This window comes from Mus musculus, chromosome 5, assembly GCF_000001635.26.
Source record: "Mus musculus strain C57BL/6J chromosome 5, GRCm38.p6 C57BL/6J".
Lineage (NCBI taxonomy): Eukaryota > Metazoa > Chordata > Mammalia > Rodentia > Muridae > Mus > Mus musculus.
This window is the reverse complement of record NC_000071.6, coordinates 86,428,918-86,448,509: the sequence shown is the minus strand read 5'-3', so window position 1 is coordinate 86,448,509 and position 19,592 is coordinate 86,428,918. Positions and strand designations below refer to the sequence as shown.

Below are 19,592 nucleotides of genomic sequence, written 5' to 3'. Positions count from 1 at the left end.
AGCCTCACAAGAGAGAGCTATATCAGGGTCCTTTCAGCAAAATCTTATTAGTGTATGCAATGGTGTCAGCATTTGGAGGCTGATTATGGGATGGATGCCTGGATATGGCAGTCTCTAGATAGTTGATCCTTTCATCTCAGCTCCAAACTTTCTCTCTGTAACTCCTTCCATGGTTTTTTTGTTCCCAATTCTAAGGGGCAAAGTGTCCACACTTTGGTCTTCCTTCTTCTTCAGTTTCATGTGTTTTACAAATTGTGTATTATATCTTGGGTATTCTAACTTACTGGGCTAATATCCACTTATCAGGGAGTACATACCATGTAAGTTCTTTTGTGATTGGGTTACCTCACTCAGGATGATGCCCTCCAGGTCCATCCATTTCCCTAGGAATTTCATAAATTCATTCTTTTTAATAGCTGAGTAGTACTCCATTGTGTAAATGTAACAAATTTTTTGTATCCATTCCTCTGTTGAGGGGCATCTGGGTTCTTTCCAGCTTCTGGCTATTATAAACAAGACTTCTATGAACATAGTGAAGCATGTGTCTTTCTTACCAGTTGGAACATCTTCTGGATATATGCCCAGGAGAGGTATTGCGGGATCCTCCGGTACTACTACGTCCAATTTTCTGAGAAACTGCCAGACTGATTTCCAGAGTGGTTGTACAAGTTTGCAATCCCACCAACAATGGAAGAGTGTTCCTCTTTCTCTACATCCTTGCCAGCATCTGCTGTCACCTGAATTTTTAATCTTAGCCATTCTAACTGGTGTGAGGTGGAATCTCAGGGTTGTTTTGATTTGCATTTCTCTAATGATTAAGGATGCTGAACATTTTTTCAGGTGCTTCTCAGCCATTCGGTATTCCTCAGGTGAGAATTCTTTGTTTAGCTCTGAGCCCCATTTTTAATGGGGTTATTTGATTTTCTGGAGTCCATCTTCTTGAGTTCTTTATATATATTGGATATTAGTCCCCTATCTGATTTAGGATAGGTAAAGATCCTTTGCCAATCTGTTGGTGGCCTTTTTGTCTTATTGATGGCACTTTTGCCTTACAGAAGCTTTTCAATTTTATGAGGTCCCATTTATCGATTCTCGTTCTTACAGCACAAGCCATTGCTGTTCTATTCAGGAATTTTTCCCCTGTACCCATATCTTCGAGGCTTTTCCCTACTTTCTCCTCTATAAGTTTCAGTGTCTCTGGTTTTATGTGGAGTTCCTTGATCCACTTAGATTTGACCTTAGTTCAAGGAGATAGGAATGGATCAATTCTCATTCTTCTACATGATAACCGCCAGTTGTGCCAGCACCATTTGTTGAAAATGCTGTCTTTTTTCCAATGGATGGTTTTAGCACCCTTGTCAAAGATCAAGTGACCATAGGTGTGTGGGTTCATTTCTGGGTCTTCAATTCTATTCCATTGGTCTACTTGTCTGTCACTATACCAGTAACATGCAGTTTTTATCACAATTGCTCTGTAGTACAGCTTTAGGTCAGGCATGGTGATTCCACCAGAGGTTCTTTTATCCTTGAGAAGAGTTTTTGCTATCTTAAGTTTTTTGTTATTCCAGATGAATTTGCAGATTGCCATTTCTAATTCATTGAAAATTTGAGTTGGCATTTTGATGGGGATTGCATTGAATCTGTAGATAGCTTTTGGCAAGATAGCTATCTTTATAATATTGATCCTGCCAATCCATGAGCATGGGAGATCTTTCTGTCTTCTGAGATCTTCTTTAATTTCTTTCTTCAGAGACTTGAAGTTCTTATCATACAGATCTTTCAATTCCTTAGTTAGAGTCATGCCAAGGTATTTTATATTATTTGTGACTATTGAGAAGGGTGTTATTTCCCTAATTTCTTTCTCAGCCTGTTTATTCTTTGTGTAGAGAAAGGCCATTGACTTGTTTGAGTTAATTTTATATCCAGCTAATTCATTGAAGCTGTTTATCAGGTTTAGGAGTTCTCTGGTGGAATTTTTAGGGTCACTTATATATGCTATCATATCATCTGCAAAAATTGATATTTTGACTTCTTCCTTTCCAATTTGTATCCCCTTGATCTCCTTTTGTTGTCGAATTGCTCTGGCTAGGACTTCAAGTACAATGTTGAATAAGTAGGGAGAAAGTGGGCAGCCTTGTCTAGTCCTTGATTTTGGCAGGATTGCTTCCAGCTTCTCACCATTTACTTTGATGTTGGCTACTCATTTGCTGTAGATTGTTTTTATCATGTTTATGTATGGGCCTTGAATTCCTGATCTTTCCAAGACTTTTAGCATAAATGAGTGTTGGATTTTGTCAAATGCTTTCTCCGCGTCTAAGGAGATGATCATGTGGTTTTTGTCTTTGAGTTTGTTTATATAATGGATTACATTGATGGATTTCCATATATTACACCATCCCTGCATCCCTGGAATGTCTCTGGAAGCAGAAACCATGGGCAAGAATGCAATTCCCAGGTCTACTCTTTTCAGTATCTCCTCACAGGACCAAAATGACTTTAATCAAAATCAAAATAATGTCCTCCTGGTATTAAAGGATGCATATAGCAATGTGGATTTATCCAAGCACAACTAGCAAACCTGTAACTACACCCATGAAAGCATAACCATGGTGTTCCTTTATGCAGAGTGGCAGGATATGGCACCCACAACAGAGATCTGAAGCAATGGATGGTTACCCTTCTCTCTGCTCTCTCCCTGATGATGGTGGTAGTGACCATTGGACTTCTGGCTCTCTTCCTCGTGTTCGGTAAGGGACAGTTATGACTCTCACCTTTGCACATAGCACAGTGTAAATGAGTCACACTTTTACCTGGGACTGTCCCCACTCAGAATATTTTATGTGTCTCCCCTGACAGAAACACATATCTAATAAAATAAAGAAATTTAAAATTACATATAAGTTATGACTTAATATTATCTCGTACTCTTAGAAAAATGTTCTCCTAAAACAGTATTTAAAGGTTTTGTTTTTATTATCTAATATATTTACATTAACACAAATGATGCTCTCTCTGCACGATATCATTCTTTGCTAAGTATAAACCATTTACGTTTTTTGACAAATCTCTAAAATGTAACACTCAAGTGATGTATGTGTGCTATATAAATGAGAAGCTCAAGGTAGTCACGTGTATTGTTTCATATTATGTCACTTTTCTCATTAATTGATCATTTAATATAAATGCTGGCAGAAAGCAGATAAAGACCTTTAGACACTTCTGTATGTTTACAATCCAAAAGGTGGATCACCTCCTTCTATTGTTAGAATAAATTCTTTTACCTGCAACTTACAAGAGCCTTAAACCCGAATTGGGAGCAACAAGAGGCTGAGTCAGTTTCCAAGGTAATAAAGGAAATAGTGTTTTAACAAAATGTGCCTTCTTTAATATAAACAACATGCACACAAAGAATACAAAAATCAAGAGAGAAGGCCTTAATCTTCTCAAGAATATGCAACACGTGGCCCATGTACTCATTCAGATCCAGAGGTCGGTAGCCCTAAACACACACCTAGATCATCTATAAAGACTTAGCAACTGGGAAAAGCTTGTTTTATGAGATGAAAATGAAATGACTTTCTAGCACATTCTGAGACTCATACTGAAACCCCAACAGCAGCTTATACCAATGACAAAAGATCCACATTAGTTATACAAAAGGACCTTTAACTGTTGGCAACAGGCTCTGCTTGCTTTTCTTTTCATCGCTGATAGCCAGACAGCTCACTGATACCACAGTTACAAACTGTTTTCACTTGCAGTCACTGACAGCCTTTTTCTTGATGATTTCCTTCATTGTACTTGGGTCTTTCTCCACAAGTAAGAGTATGCAAGAATACTCACTTACCTCTACTCCTGGTTTGTCTATACCTCAACACACACAAGGAAACATAGCAATGAATACCCAAACTCTGGAGCCTCACTGTAAAATTGAAACTTCTGTAAAAACCGCCTGTTGGTTGTATAACACGCGTCAAGGTAGTTGATTTTATTGTGTCTTACTTCTCTCCTTTATAAAATGGAACTCATGCCAACCTCAAGAATCTGGAGTTGTGATGAAAAGATGCATGTGAGGCTCTGCACATAGTAAAGATTCAACAAATATCAGCTACTATTATTAACATAAAACTATGTTAATATGCTACTATATTTTTATTAAGTTCAACTAGAAAGAGATTTGATGATAAATTTACAGCTTCACTTCTGGCTCATTATAGTTATGTCTTGTATCCAGAAGTCTTTGCATAGCTTATGCATTTTCTACTGTTCATTATCATCATAGGCCAGAAAATGGAATATTATAAGGGAACCTTTACAATTTCAGATATTCAAGTCAATAGCAACTCAGGACAAAAGAGCTCAAATCAACTGAAGGACTTACAAGAGACGAATGAAAATTTGGTAAGTCAGACACAATTTATCTTACAGAATACTACCAGAATTTTGTGGTTCATTTATTTTATTTTCAAAACCATAATTTTCATACCACCCACATTAGCATCCACTTGTAGCTCTCTAGCCCCTCACCTTAGATCAGTTTATCTTCTATTTCATGGTATAGGTAGAGTTGGAATGAGGGAATGTGACTGTCTAATAAATTGGGGCTTTGACTTGAATCTCTCCTTAAATGATGAAAGATTATCTCTAATTTCTCTAAGAGGTTTTCCTAACAGAAAACTCTAGTTTCATTAGAACTCTTTGATGGTTGCAACATGTTTCTTATAAAACCACCTTTCACAGTTTTAAAAATAGCTATGAAAGGGGCTGGAGAGATGGCTCAGAGGATAAGATCCCTGACTGCTCTTCCAGAGGTCCTGAGTTCAATTCCCAGCAACCATATGGTGGCTCACAACCATCTGTAATGAGATCTGATGCCCTCTTCTGGAGTGTCTGAAGACAGTTACAATGTACTCATCACATATATAAAATAAATAAATAAAATCTTTTTTAAAATAGCTATGAAAAGACAACAAAGATATCAGTTTTGCCTTGTAATGTGTTAGTAAAGAGAAGAAGCCAAGATTTACTTCATGATATTTATAGTTAGTGTTAACAAACTTGTTAAAGCTAAAAAGTCCAGAGCCCCTTCCAAAAGAAAAACGTCTTCTTGGTTTTATAGAGTAATGTTCTGAATGTCCATGAATCCTCACTCAAGAACTGCTCAGTTTAACTTGTCTAAAGGAAGCACAAAAGGTTAAGTCATTTAAAAGGAAGTAAATAATGATTATTCTTCATATGTTAAAGATTCATTTATTTCATATATGAATGTTCTATCTGAATGTACACCTGCATGTCAGAAGAGGGTACCAGATATCATTATAGATGACTGTGAGCCACCATGTAGATGCTGGGGAATAAACTCAGGACCTCCTGAAAAACAACCAGTGCTCTGAACCACTGAGCCATCTCTCCAGGCCCAATACTTCATATTTTAATCAAGACTTTTCTCCTTAAAATATTTCCATTATCAAATCCATTGTCATGTTTTCCATGTCACCATATTCCTACATGTAACATGTGCAACTACAACATGCTTGCAGGAATGTTATAAATCATGTTTCTAATGCATAGTCTCAATTGTCATTAAGTTTTACAGTTTTTTTATCTTGCATTTTCATGTCCCAACATAAAGTTTGTGTTTATAGATTGATTTGTGTCCTCCTATGCTTTTGCATCCAGAGTATACTGGGCAATGGCATTTGCAGTATATTCTTGAGAATTCCCAGAATGAGGTGTGTGTGTGTCTGTGTGTCTGTGTGTGTGTATATGTGTTTGTGTGTGTGTGTGTGTGTGTGTGTGTGTGTGTGTGTGTGTGTGTGTATCACCCAATTAGTTTTACCTCAAGTGACTTTCTGATACATAACTGGATGGTAGTGGTGCACAACTTTAGTCTCATCACTCTAGAGGCAGAGGCAGGTGAATCTGTGAGTTTGACGCCAGCCTGGTCTACAGAGTTAAGGCTACACAGAAGAAGAAGAAGAAATACTTTCACACACACACACATTATATCATATATATAATATATTATATATCACATATATTATATATGTGTGTGTATTGCTTGAAAAATTAATTCTTTCAGAGATAAAAGTATTATCAGTTATTGAGAATATTGAACTTCTTTTACTTAGTCTACATCCAATTTTGTTGTTATTTTTTGAATACATAAAAATTAATAAACCTTAGCTTTACTGAGCTATATAGGTAGGATTGCAATAGGTATGAAAATAAATAAGCAACGTAAGAACTCACAAAGGCCGAGCATCATACCCAGGGCCTGCACGAGTCTGCAGCAAGTCTTCTGCTTCTATAGCACCACTTCCAGCTTAGTATTTTTATGGGATTATTGAGCATGAAAATGATTGGGTCTCTGATTCTTACAACTTCTCTTAGGTTCTTTTTCTTCTATTTGGTTGTTTTGTCCAATGTTGATGTGTTAGCTTTTTGTTGTATCTCATTCTTATTATCTTTTATTATTTAAAAAAATAAAAGAAATAAACAAAATTTGGACATACATGTGTAACAGAAACTGAGTTTGAAGTAGATTTTCAAGAGTCAGTTATGTGTGAGTTTCTAGGCATGTAAGTGCCCCAGGGACAGACATTGACTTAAATAATTGACTTAAATAAACAGACATAATATTCTCAGGGGCATATTCCAGGCCTTCACTGGGTGGCACTACATATTTATGTGACAGGTACTTTAACCAACCAAGGTATGGAACTACATGATCTGCTCCATAGTGAATGTCCTTTATCATCATAAAACACATACATATCCCTTCCCCTTCAGATCACCATTCTGTTTTATGAGAATTTTTGTTTGTTTTGTTGAAATCTTTCTTGAAAAACGACATTTTGTTTTATGTGAGCATACTTCAGACTTTCCTCTTGTGTTACAGACCATATCTGCTCCATTCTGTTTTTATGCAAATCCTTTTGAAAGACCTATCCATTCCACTGATCGTGTATGGAATTCATTGTAACTTCCTCAAAATAGTTTGGATCTGCCGTTTCTTACCCTTGTTTCTGCTAGTCATTGTAAGAAATGCCCTAATCACACCCCTCCTTTTCCTGTTATTGATACATCCTAGTATTTATGGAAGCAGAACTGCTGGTTCACTTTGCATACTTTCACTGGCTGGTTAACGACAGTTCTTGAGAGTGGCTGAATCAGTGCGTTCTCTGGTCTGCAGTACATATTGATTTGTGTGCCTGCACAGCTTTCCCAAAATGGGGTGTCTTATTCTATCCTTGTTTTTATAACCAAAAATACCATAGACAGGGTAACTTAAACAATACACTTTTATTTCAAATAGCTCTGGAAGTTCAGAAGTTTCATACCAAGTTCTTAGCAGAGTTGGTATCTGGTGAAGACCTTCTTCTTGGTCATAGAGAGCTATCTTCAAAATGGAAAGGGATAATTATTTGTAAGTATTCCATAGATGAGACCAAAAACCTGACAGACATAGCTTGAGGGAAGAAATATTTATTTTATCTAGGTTCATAGTCGATTGGCCCCATGCACTTGGCAGAACACCATGCTGGGGCAATGTGTGACACAGATCACATTCGAATCTTGGTAGGGAAGGAAACAGACAGCAGTACAACCAGGGCCTGGGAGTAAGCTTGAGGTTGCCTGAGTCCCTTTGCCAGGCCTCATTTTCTAAAGGTTCCACAGCCTTCTCAAACAGCACCACAGCTGGGAAAAAGCAGTGAGCATATAGCTGTGGCACAGCCAATCAGAAAGGAGAAAACAAATTCCCTAGAAACCAGGGATCCTGTATAGCCTTCAGCTGCCTGTCACTAGTGGCCTACTTTGGCTAGCTAGGCCTCACTTGCTAAAGAGTCCATATCCTTCCCCTGTTAAAGAACTTTATCAAACTATGGGCAGAGATAAAATAATATTTCATCCCTCAAGTTGTGTCTGTCAGGTATTTGGTCTCATTTATGGAAAAAATAATAAATAATGATACCTTTACATTTTGATAATGTTGAGTGCTTTGATAAAGTTTGCTACAACTCAACTAGACAGAAGCTTTCAAAACACGAACATGTTGAATACATTTGGCATTCAACCTACAACAGGAATACACAAGTATCTAGCTCAAATCATATAATTTTGGGTTATTTTTCTTTACTTGGTATTATTTGCCAACCTATTAGGCATAAAGTAGAAGTATTACCTTATTTTAAAGTGTACTTTTAAAATTATTACTGAGTACCTCATTGCTTTGGGGGCGTTTCCTTCTACAAATTCTTTGTATATATTCTTTGCCTATGTTTTTTATTTTTGTTTGCTTACATTTTTCAGGCATTACATATAATTTCTAGATACCAAACTTGCATTTGTTGTAGACACCACACTTAACCTCCACCTTCTATTTGTATTGATTATGAAATGGAAATCTGTGCAATCATACCAATTTTCTGAGCATTGTAACTGATTTTGAAAGTTCTTTGATAGTCCTTTCCTCCTGGTCAGTCAAAAACGCTTTACCATAGTTTCTTCTACTAATTTTAGGATTTTATGTTTTATATTAGCTCCTAAATTCATCTAGTGAATACTCTAAACTGTGCCATTAACAAAGAACCAGTTTTTAGCACCATCTAATAAACTAGTTTTCAAAAACAGCTAATTAAGCAATCTAGGCTTTTCTTGTTTGTTTTTTAAGTTTTTTAAACTTTATTTTGCTTTTTTACTTATTCACTTTACATCCAGCTCACTGCCCCCTTCCCAGTCACCCCTCTCACCATCCTTCCTTTCCCCTCTCTTCTTAGTGGGTGGGGACCACTAGGCATGTCCTCTCCCAGTGAGGCCAGATACAGCAGTCCAGCTAGAAAAACATATCCCACATACAGGCATCAGTCTAAGCTTTTCTTAATATGAGCATTAAGTGTATTGTTTTTCTTGGCACATAGATCTTTCAGAAAAGGAAATATGATCTGTCTTTTCAAGTTGCTGCAATCTCTTGGGGGAGATGTGAGTAACGCACATGGAGTAGGGAGGCCGGGTAGGATATAATTAAGGATTAAACTGTGTATAGACTGCAGAACATGTAGGAGAATCTCAAAGGTAAAGCAGATGAAGGAGGATCCCTGTGGTCAGGAGAAGCTTTGTAGTCTCTCACTAGCTTAAATCACTGGGTGCTTTCCCCTTCCCCTACAGAGCTCCCTTTAGAGGACTTCCTGGATGGGTTCAAGCCTCATCCTGAGCCACTCCTCTTAATAGTTGCTAAATCCTAATGAGTAAAACCAGCTTCTTCTCTTTCCTATGTGGCTACTAATTGGATGGCCAAGAGAGACGGCTGCAGATCCTGTTCTGCCTCATAGTTTTAGCTTTATCCATTTCAATGGAGATGTAAACGTAAATTGAGTTCATGACCCAATATTGCTAAAACTCCCAGTTCTAAGAAATATTGTGAGGGATGTAGACATGCCTTTATATCCTTTAGAGAAGACTGGTTTCCTGGCACTAGGAAAGATATGCTTTAAGTTATTATCTTGTTACTGCAATGAGCCCCAAAGAAGGTAAAAATATAAAAAGGCAAAACGTCATGTGGTGCACTATCTTACCAAATGTTATAGCTTAGCCTGGGCTACCCTAAAGACACCCAGGACAAATACATTAGCCTAGAGTTGGATAAAATAATCTCACACAAAGCCTGTTTTATAATAAACTGATAGATGGCTCAAGTTATATTCTAGGTATTCATATGCAAAAACAATTACTAAAACCCATCTGTTGCTGAGTATTGTTGCCAGCAGTGGGAGAGCATGTCCCCACACTGCTAATCCAAGAAAAGATTAAAATTCAGTGTTCAAAGGACAGTTTCTACTGACTCTCCAGTTTTTACACTACTGTAAAGAAAAATAAAAATCACACAATGGATAGGATAATGAATTTCTATCTGGATATTGTGTGTGTGTGTGTGTGTGTGTGTGTGTGTGTGTGTGTATAATGAAATAACATCTTGAGCATTTTATACATTTACTCTACTTAATCCTCAGTGACAACCCCTTTGTGGAGATAAATTACAATCTGATTCTTACAGGTGGGAACACAAAGGTACAAAAACCCTAATGTGCTCAAGAACACACATTTTGATTATCTGGGTAGATGACACAATGAGGCTATGAGAGCAGGCATTATGGATTTGAGACTCCCATCCTTAATGAACATCTGTCCCCAGGACAGGGGTCGTCTGGAAGATTCATCTATGCAATTGTTTTTCCTATGTGTCATTGCTCAAATTTCCAGGACCATTTTGTTTCCAACACATTATTCTCTGTCAGTTATTCTGTTCCCATGAGATTGCAAACCATGGCAACAGTTTGAGTTTACTTCACTTTCCCTGTTTCCTGCGAGCCTACTCCCATGCCAAAGAAGTTCTTCATTTTGCCTTGTTTATGCTCAGAAACACCAGAAACGGGGCCCACAACTACCCTCAAAATATCCTTGGTTTTTTTTGTGTGTGTGTGTGTCTAGAGTTGCAGATTTTGTTTTGTTTTGTTTTTTAATTCAGTTTACATCCTGGTCACAGTCCCCACTCCCTCCTCTCCTCCCAGTCTCATACTTATAAATTATTCTACCTAGTGCCCTCTCCCCTTAGGATTCATCCCATCCTGAGACATCTGGTCACAGCAGGACTAGGCACGTCATTTCTCACTGAAGCCCAAATAGGCAGTCTAGGTAGGGGGAAGGTGATCAGAGACCAAGCCATCCCCTACCCCCGCCCTCCACTTGGTAGGGTACCCACATTGAAAACCACGTTGTACATTTGCCACAAATGTGTAGGAGATCTGGATCCAGCTCCAACATGATCTCTGGTTGGTGGCCCAGGTTTGTTGACTCTAGGTCTTCTTGTGGTGTTCTTAATCCTTCTGCCTTGTTCATTTCTATTCCTAACTCTTCCACAAGCCCACGCGAGCTCTGCCTGACGTTTGCCTGTGGATCTCTGCATCTGTCTTCATCCTACTCAGCTATTAAAAACAAAGACATCATAAATTTTGCAGGTAGTAATTTTTTAAAGAGTTATTTTAGGAACAACTCCAATTAGAAGTCAGAGTTTAGGATTTACCTTTGATGAACACCACAGCAGAAGTGTAACTGAGCAAAAACAGCAGCTGGGACAAGACGGTGAAGAACATCAACCTAGCAACACTTTTTCAAGAAAATCCGATGTTTGAATTCATACGAGGACAGAGACACAAGAGATGTCCATTGCTTGGATTTGAGCTGTAGATATATGTCTTGAAAGAAGACATTGAATTCGGAAGCGTGAAGAAAATGTAAATGAGAGGAAAGATCAAAGACAGAACAAAATAGTAGTCCAATTCAGAAATCACAAGCCTGAGGCAAGCCTGAGCTGCATAGTGAGCGCCTGTCTCAATAATGATAATTGAAAACCAGCAGAAAACAGAAGACATTTCGTGCTCCGGGGCTGAGCATGTGGGAATGGAAAGTGTGTGAGCCCTGCTGAGGACTCAGGCTTGCATTCCTTCTGGAGCTGAGGTAGGCATAGCTGACTAGGAATGGTGTGGATCACTATAGACCTGTTTCATGTGAACCCTGCCAAAGAATAAGAATTGTATATTTCATCTCTAATATCTACCTGCATAATAGTGATGTCATTATCTTCCCCAAGTGAGAAAACTAAGCCTTAGAATTTAAAGTCTGCAGCTACTAACTGATGGAGGAAAAACCTAAAGCCATGTAGGAAACTCCAAAGGTGGTCCTTTTCTAGTGAATTGTTCTCCTGGTATGGAGAGGCTCAGCTAAAGTCAAAGATGGAATGATTAAAACCTACAATTCTTTCATTTAGTTTTTTTTAATTTATATAAGAAATATATTTTCTTAACTAATATACTGGTATCATTTATATGTAAAGGTATTCTCATCTTTTCCTGGCATCAGTGTTTGGTGAGGAAAACAGTAATAGAAGCAAGTATAATGAAGAAAGAATGTTGATGGCCATAATGCATGCTTAGTGTAAATGATCTATAGTTGTACAAAAGTTGTGTATGAGTGTGCCCTTTGAGGAAAAGTTTCTGAGAAGGGCAGCGATACAAGACATCTTGATCATGATAAATATAGATGCATGGCACAGTCTTCACTCCCCTGGATAACTTATAATATATGATTATTAATCCATTATTGGAAATACAGTGACATATTAGATGTGAAAAAGAGGCTGAATAAAATCTGTGTCTGTGTGTCTGTCTGTCTTTCTGTATCTCCCCAAATTAGAGATTTAAGAGATAAGCCTGGAAAGGACATGAGCTTTCTACATGGTGATGTTCTCTCCCTTGCTTTGGAATCCCTCCTTTTAAATATCTTTAGTACTATTTTTAAATGGATGCCCATTTGCTATAACTTGTAGATCATAATTTTTGAGGCGCACTGAAAGTTAGCACTTTATCTTTGATAATAGTTTATTGTAACCTTTTAATATAGACATATGTATTTTGCCTCTCCCATCTCAGGGATATTAATCAAGTTGGGATATGATTACCTAGCACAGTAAATCCAGCAATGTGTGATTAGTCACAGATGTGCATTTCCTTCAGGCATTGTACAAAGAGACATTGAAAAAGAATAGTGCAAGAAACTGACAACGTTATGAAATATCACACCCTGTTTAGTGATCTCATTCCCTTTTGATTTAACGTAATCAGAAAGCCACACTTCCATGTCACTCCACCCACATATTCAGACCTCAGATGACCCTGGATCCAACTCCCCTCTCCAGTAGACGTAGCTCTGTGTTCAAAGCCAGGAGAGGTAGAACTTATCTCACTTCATTGAGCCCGGAAATGCTATAAACACTGCCTGATGCTCAGACAGGCCAACTCCACCCAACCCTGAAGGAAAGATTTAGAGCTCAATTTTTAATCCCCCGCACACACACATTTGGGGGACATGGCTCAGTCACTAAAGTGTTTGCCATGTAAGCATGAGAATCTGTGTTCAGATCCCTACCACCCACTTACAAAGCTTTTATCCCTGCAGCACAAGAGTGACAGATACAGGAGATTCCCTGGATCTCACTGCCTAGGCAGTCTAGCCAATCAGTGAGCTCCAGGCTCAGTGAGGATCCATGCCAAAAAATAAAAATAAAAATAAAAAGGTGAAGGATGTTGGAGGAAGATGCCTAACATTGACTTCTGGCCTTCAGATGCACATTACATGCAGTGTCTAGAATTTCCAATCAATAAAATAATATTATAACTGTATCAGAGTACAAGGTACTAGGATCTGCTATCTATTTTTGTCAGAGTTTTGCAGTTTCTGGCTCGTGTAGGCACAGGTCATTGGCCATTGTGATGAGGGACCCTGGGTGCTCAGCCTTAGTTCAGCACTGTAAAGACATCATCAACCCAAGAGGCTTGCCAGCCTAGGCCTGATCCTGATTCTGTGACTCAATGCTGTGTCAATTAGGGCAAGTCACTTCCTCATCCAAGTAAGGTAGGTGATAATAGTATTCACCTCTGACTGTTGACGGGACAAGCAAATGTGCTTGCATGCAAAAGAGTTTGGACTTAGAGCACAGTTAGCAGACAGTAGCGATACTAAGTCCAACATTTACCACATGGAGACTTGGGATAGAGCAACTTGCCACAAGGAGACAAACTACTGGGAAACACCATGAGAAGATGAAAAGAATTCCTTCAGCGAGTCCACATGCGGTTTTGCTTTTTTGTATAGAAGCATTGATCTCAGTCTATGTAAAGGATATATTTAAAGCTACCATCGAACATGAGGCTCTCTGATATAAAACATGAGGCTTTCTGATATAAAATTTCTCTCTTTTATTTATTTATTCTACAACAAGAAGCAATATATCTACCATTACAAATATTACAGACTAGGAAAACAAAATCACCATGTTTGCACATAATTATTTACCATCGATAAAAGGAATAATATGCTTATATTAATAAATATACAAACATGTAAATTGGATAAGAAAAATCAAGACAGTAGAAAGTGAGATCCAAGTGAGAAGGAAGGATCAACTAAACCCCAGAGGATTTAAGGAGAGATCTCTAAGGATAACTGGGATTCAGAGAAGAGAGACTAACAGAAAGTAGAAGGACCCAATAGGTCCAAGGTCAAGTACACAGGACAATGGAGGCCACTTCTGGTGTTGGTATAAAGAGGGCTGAACAGACAGGCTGGCAAGAGACTGGGAAGCCATTTACTGTCTGCTGATGTTGACAAGGATTAAATGCAATGACATCCAATGCCCTATTTTACTGACTCCATTCCTGAAGCAACAGTAACTTCAAGTAAGCTTTACTAAAAACTCAAGGTATTTTTTTTAAATTATGTCATGCTGGAGAATTGGCTGAGAGGTTAGGAAAATTAACTGCTCTTCCAGACAATGTGTGTTCAGTTCCCAGCACCCACATCTGATGGCTCCCAACTGTCTGAGATTCTATCTCTAGGATATTTGGTACCCTGGCACTCCACACAGGCAGAGCATATATGGGTGGGCAGGCACATGGACATATCTCTACAATTGAAATGAGTGATTATTTTTAAGACTGTATATTCCATCATGTTTTCCATGGTACATTCTCATACTTAGGATAAAACAACAGAATCTATTTTTTTTTAATGGCACAATTTTAGTTCCTTTAGTTCACAGGAGGTCAACTAAGGTCATGTTGGAAATAGGAGCTTTTATGAAATCCTCAGTAGAAGAGCTATGTGAGTTTTGCAATCTCGACCTAGAAATACCCTCCTGTGAAAACATAGATTACTGTCAAAGAATAAGTCAATTAGGAAGGATCTTACAGAAAATGCCCTTGACATGTGCTAACAGTGACTTCAGGAATGATTGGAAATGAGCTGAATGGCTGGGCGTATCTGTTTGAATTGTCAACCTCTCCCTACCTTTTTCATCAAACACCCAACTAACTAACCTCCAGTTGCCCTCTTAATACTTAATCTCAATTCAATTTGCCACATTCCAAAGTCACTAAGCAGAAACTAAGTACCTAAAGGGTCTTTTGTTCAATATCAGGACACTCAGCTCCTAATTACAAAGCTACAAATGCCCTAAAGTGACAGGTAGGATTTTAAGTCATTGACTCTACTAGATGGTGTTTAATGACAATGAATTTTTAGCAAACTCATTCATATCTTTGCTGGAAAAGAAAAGGTATCCCAGAATTTGGGATGTCATAGTACTGATAGAGTATGTACGATGAATCAAATGACTCTTATTTCATGGAGTAACTGTAAGGGTTAAACTAATGAAAGTCCTGGCTCCTAATGAAGCATCTATAAAATTTTCAGAACAGTAAAGAAGTCATAATTTGATCCACTAGTCATAAAACATTTTTCCTCCATTTATATATCTTGCTCTTTTAAAAATAAAACTTGCATTTCCTGCCCTTGCCTTTAGGATTTAGGGCTTTGGTTTTCTCCCCATCTCCTCTTCCTCTTCCTCCTCCTCTTCCCCCTCCTCCTCCTTTTCTTTCTCTCTCTCTCTCTCTCTCTCTCTCTCTCCCTCTCCCCTGCCCCTTCCACATTTAGTTCATCTGGTTTCTCCTCAAGATCAAGGGTACCTACATTCAGATGACACTATCGCCACCAAGTGGTTGTTAGAGCGTACTGAGGTCAAACACACCTGGGACAGACTACAGCATCTTGATGTAGCAAGTTTGAAACTGCATACTTATCTGTCAAAACTTATATGCTTCTTCTTTCTTGGTGGTATATAATGAGCTCCATAACTTTTACTTGATATTTCAACATTGTCTTACACATTTCTGGTTAGCCTTAGAGTCTGCAATGAATTTAAAAATCTGTTTCTCCCTAATACCCAACCCCCTGTATATGTCATATCTAAAGATCTACAGAGCAAGTGATTATATACTAAATACACTATAAATGAATGGCAATGCAGTTTTATATTTTTATTATGTACTTCTGTGTGAAAAAGTCTGTATACCATTTCCCTTAAACATGAATTATTTTGCTTATGTGTTTTTTTTTTACAGAATTATTCTGAAATTTACAACCCCTAGGTTACTACAAACTGAGAAGTTATTTTGTTTTTTAAATTTAGAAATTCAGAAGAAAAAAAACTCTTTTCATAGATCAAAATGAGAAAGAGTGTGGAATCAGGGTGAAATCATTCAAATTGTTTTTGTGTATATTTCAGAACCATTTTTTAAAAAAATGTAAAAATGTAAAAGCTGTACACTTATGGGAAACTCCAAATTCATTTTTCTCCCTTTTCCTTCGGATATTTTGCAATGAGATTCTTTAATATATAGCAAATAGTTGGAAATAATACGAATTTATCTGATGTTAATTTAAAAATAAAATACAGCTCTGGTAAAGTACACTAAAAGACTCAATTAAAAAAACACCCATTTTTAAGTGCCATTCACATATACCTTGTGGGTAAGAGCTATATTGTTTTCTAGGCTTTTTTTTAGAGGAGTAAATAATTGAATTAGTGCAAAATATCACTAACTTTAATCATATTGTTACTGTGAAAATTCTATTTGTTTACCCTTAATAGCTTTATTATAAAATATCCTACTAACACATTGCCTTTCTTTTTTTAAATAATGACAGGTAGATGAAATATTTATAGATTCAGCCTTGAACAATCGCTACATCAAAAACCACGTAGTCGGACTAACGTATGTATATTTGGGCAAGGGTGTGGTTGTGAGCCTCCAGAAACAAAGGGAAAGGACACAGGCCCCCTCACATAGCTTGTGTCTCTAGACCTTTTACCAGGACTCTTCAGAAAATATACATATATATATCTACAATAGCCAAGGTACAGGGCTGAACCCATGTTCATACTTCAAAGATATGAAAATTAAGAAGCTAAGATGTGGAGATGAGAGTAGCGATATGCCGATGTTATCCCAAGAGACAGTTACAACTGATAGAGAGTGAGCACTCAAGCCCTACCCACTGGCTGTGCCGCCCTGAATCCACCTTAATCCACAGCCCTGGGTAAATCCAGGCCATGTCTCTGCATGCACCAACTCCTATACTTCTGACAGATATGGCGTTACAAAAACACCAAGAAGGCAAAGTTTACTACAAAATGGAATCATAAGTTTTACCCGTAACCAAGCCCTAGTGGCAGGCAACGTGCCCCAACCAAAAGATGATCGTGTTGTAATAGATGCTCCCTTTTGCTTGGGTGGGGAGGGGAGGAAAGACTCATATCAGTCGCTGAAATTACTCAGAGGTTTCAACTTTGTTATTTTAAAAAAAGAAAAAGAAAAAGAAAGACAATCACACAGCAGAACAGACAGGCACAAACCCAAGTGTTTGTAATGAATCATTTCAAAGAGAAAAAAGATACTCAAACAAAGATGTAATTATGAAACTCACAACTTTGTACAACAAACATACACTAAAAAAAAAAAAAAAAAAGCTTGATGAAAACAACTAGAACACTTAGCTGGATTTATTGGAAGGGAAGGGTGGCAACCATTTTTCTTACCAGTAGATCGCACTGTGGAAGGTTCATTAGAGTTTTTGTACATGTGGTAAGTCATGACTTCCATGAGGAATATTTAAAAATTTATTTTTATTTTATGCTAATTAGTGTTTTGTCTGCATGTCTATATGTTCATCACTCCTGTCCTATGCCCTTGGAGGCCAGAAGAGAGCAACGAGAATCTGTGAACTGCCATGTGGGTGCGGGAAACTGAACTCTGGTCTTCTGCAAGAGCAGGAAGTGCTCTTAACGACTGAGCCATCTCTCCAGTTCCTGCATGTAGTTATAGTATGGTCGGATAACTTAGGATGTAAAAAGCATATAAATGCTGGAGCCTTCTTCATTGTATACCCTTTGCCTTTGAATTCTAAGTTTTGTAGCATTGTAGTGATATATCTCCAGGGTCTAAGAAACTCCTTATTGGTAGCCAGTTTTGATTACGCGATTGTTGTGGACCTTAAACTCAGTAAAGTGTCTTAACTTCTCTTATTTAAGATGGGAATATATTTGGGTCCCCATTTCCCAATTTAACATTAAATTTTAGTTAGTTATACTTCCCTATTCTAGAGCCAAAATAGAATGTAACACATCACATCTCAGAATCGATATCATTTCCTTAATTTTTAGCCAAAAGATTAAAATAGTCTAGACTTATAATTTTTTTAGAACAGTTGTTTTGTGGTATAGAAATAGGGAGAATGAAAGATCATTAGGTATCATTTTCAACTTTATAAACACCTTTAATGAACCACATAGGTATATTTTGCTGTATTATAAATATAAAGACAAGATAGTACTCAAAAGAAAATTTCTAGCATTTGTGTTTGAACATCTAAGTCAGGTTAGTTGCACATAAAGATACACACCCTGAGAGTTCCAAACAAAACCTTAGTTTTCCCCCTCTCCTCCCCATCTCCAAAAAAGAATATCTTTCATGGTTTCCTATCCATACTGTGAGTCCCTGTGAAAGTTCACTTGCACAGGTGATGGGGCTTGAAGGAAGCAGGTGTAATCATATGGGGGCGCCAGAGGCCACACACTGCTGCCTTCAAATAGTCTATGGAAGAAGAAATCACTGCTAAAATGAATTGAAGTTGATTGCTATAAGCTTTGTCTAACAGAAAATTAAAGGGTGGACACTTGAAGTTCTACATAATTTTTAAAATAGAGCCAAACAAGGAACAGTCTCAATAGGAAAGCAAAATTTCCACACCTTAATGATTTCCCTGGGATCAGAGAACCATTTCTCACCGATGCTGTAGAGGTGATTCATATACCGGGTACCTGATTCATTCCCCAAGAGAACATGAGATTCTTTCAGCCCTCAGAGGCTACTCTGAGTACTCTGCATTTTATCATATCCTACAAATTCCTCCTGTGTGCCCTCAACATTTTCCCTTCACATTTGTGTTCGCTGTTCCTACTATTACATGTATGTGTATATATGGATACAACACACACACACACACACACACACACACACACACACACACCCTACTAAGTACTAAGTTCAGTTAACATCACCCATATAGCATTACCCATACATACACGTAGGGCTGACCTCTGGCATGTAGGCAACCTACAAAGAAACTCATCCCCAAGGAAAAATGACTCTTCCCCCCTCAGCAGCTGTTGGCTGCCTGGAGCTCCACAATTGTAACACAGGTCTTATGGAAGGACCCTTTCCCTACTGTTGGCTGGTATGGTCGTGTACAGATCTTATGCAGTAGCCATAGCTGATGGGAGTTCTTGAGTATAACATCTGTCATGACCAGATGAGTGTTTTGCAGCTGACCTTCTGGTTCTCTGGCCCTTACAATCTTCCATACCCCCTTCCTTGATATTCCCAGAGATTTGGGTATAAGGCTTGTTTCCCATTTTAGAACTGGCACCTCGCAGCTGGCTAATTATTCTCTGCATTTTCAACATCTGAGGGATGAGAACTACACTGATTGCAAAATCGTGAGAGGACTAAACCTTTTTATGAAATTTAAAAAAAAAATACAGTAACCTGTCTTCAAGTTAGTAGGTGCACTCAAAATATTAAAATAAATAAATAAATAAATAAATAAATAAATAAATAAATAAATAAATATTTTTTAAA

The 19,592-nt window shown here is 37.8% G+C and overlaps 1 protein-coding gene across 2 annotated transcripts in view; it reads left to right on the top strand.

Annotated features, from left to right (window-relative positions):
- Positions 1 to 19,592, top strand: part of Tmprss11a (transmembrane protease, serine 11a) — a 58,766-nt gene that overhangs the window by 20,666 nt on the left and 18,508 nt on the right. For both annotated transcript variants that reach the window (XM_006534840.2, NM_001033233.2), the window contains exons 2-4: positions 2,626 to 2,747; positions 4,325 to 4,401; positions 16,600 to 16,667. In XM_006534840.2, the coding sequence (XP_006534903.1) occupies positions 2,626 to 2,747; positions 4,325 to 4,401; positions 16,600 to 16,667 (267 nt within the window). The remainder of the gene's footprint in view (positions 1 to 2,625; positions 2,748 to 4,324; positions 4,402 to 16,599; positions 16,668 to 19,592) is intronic.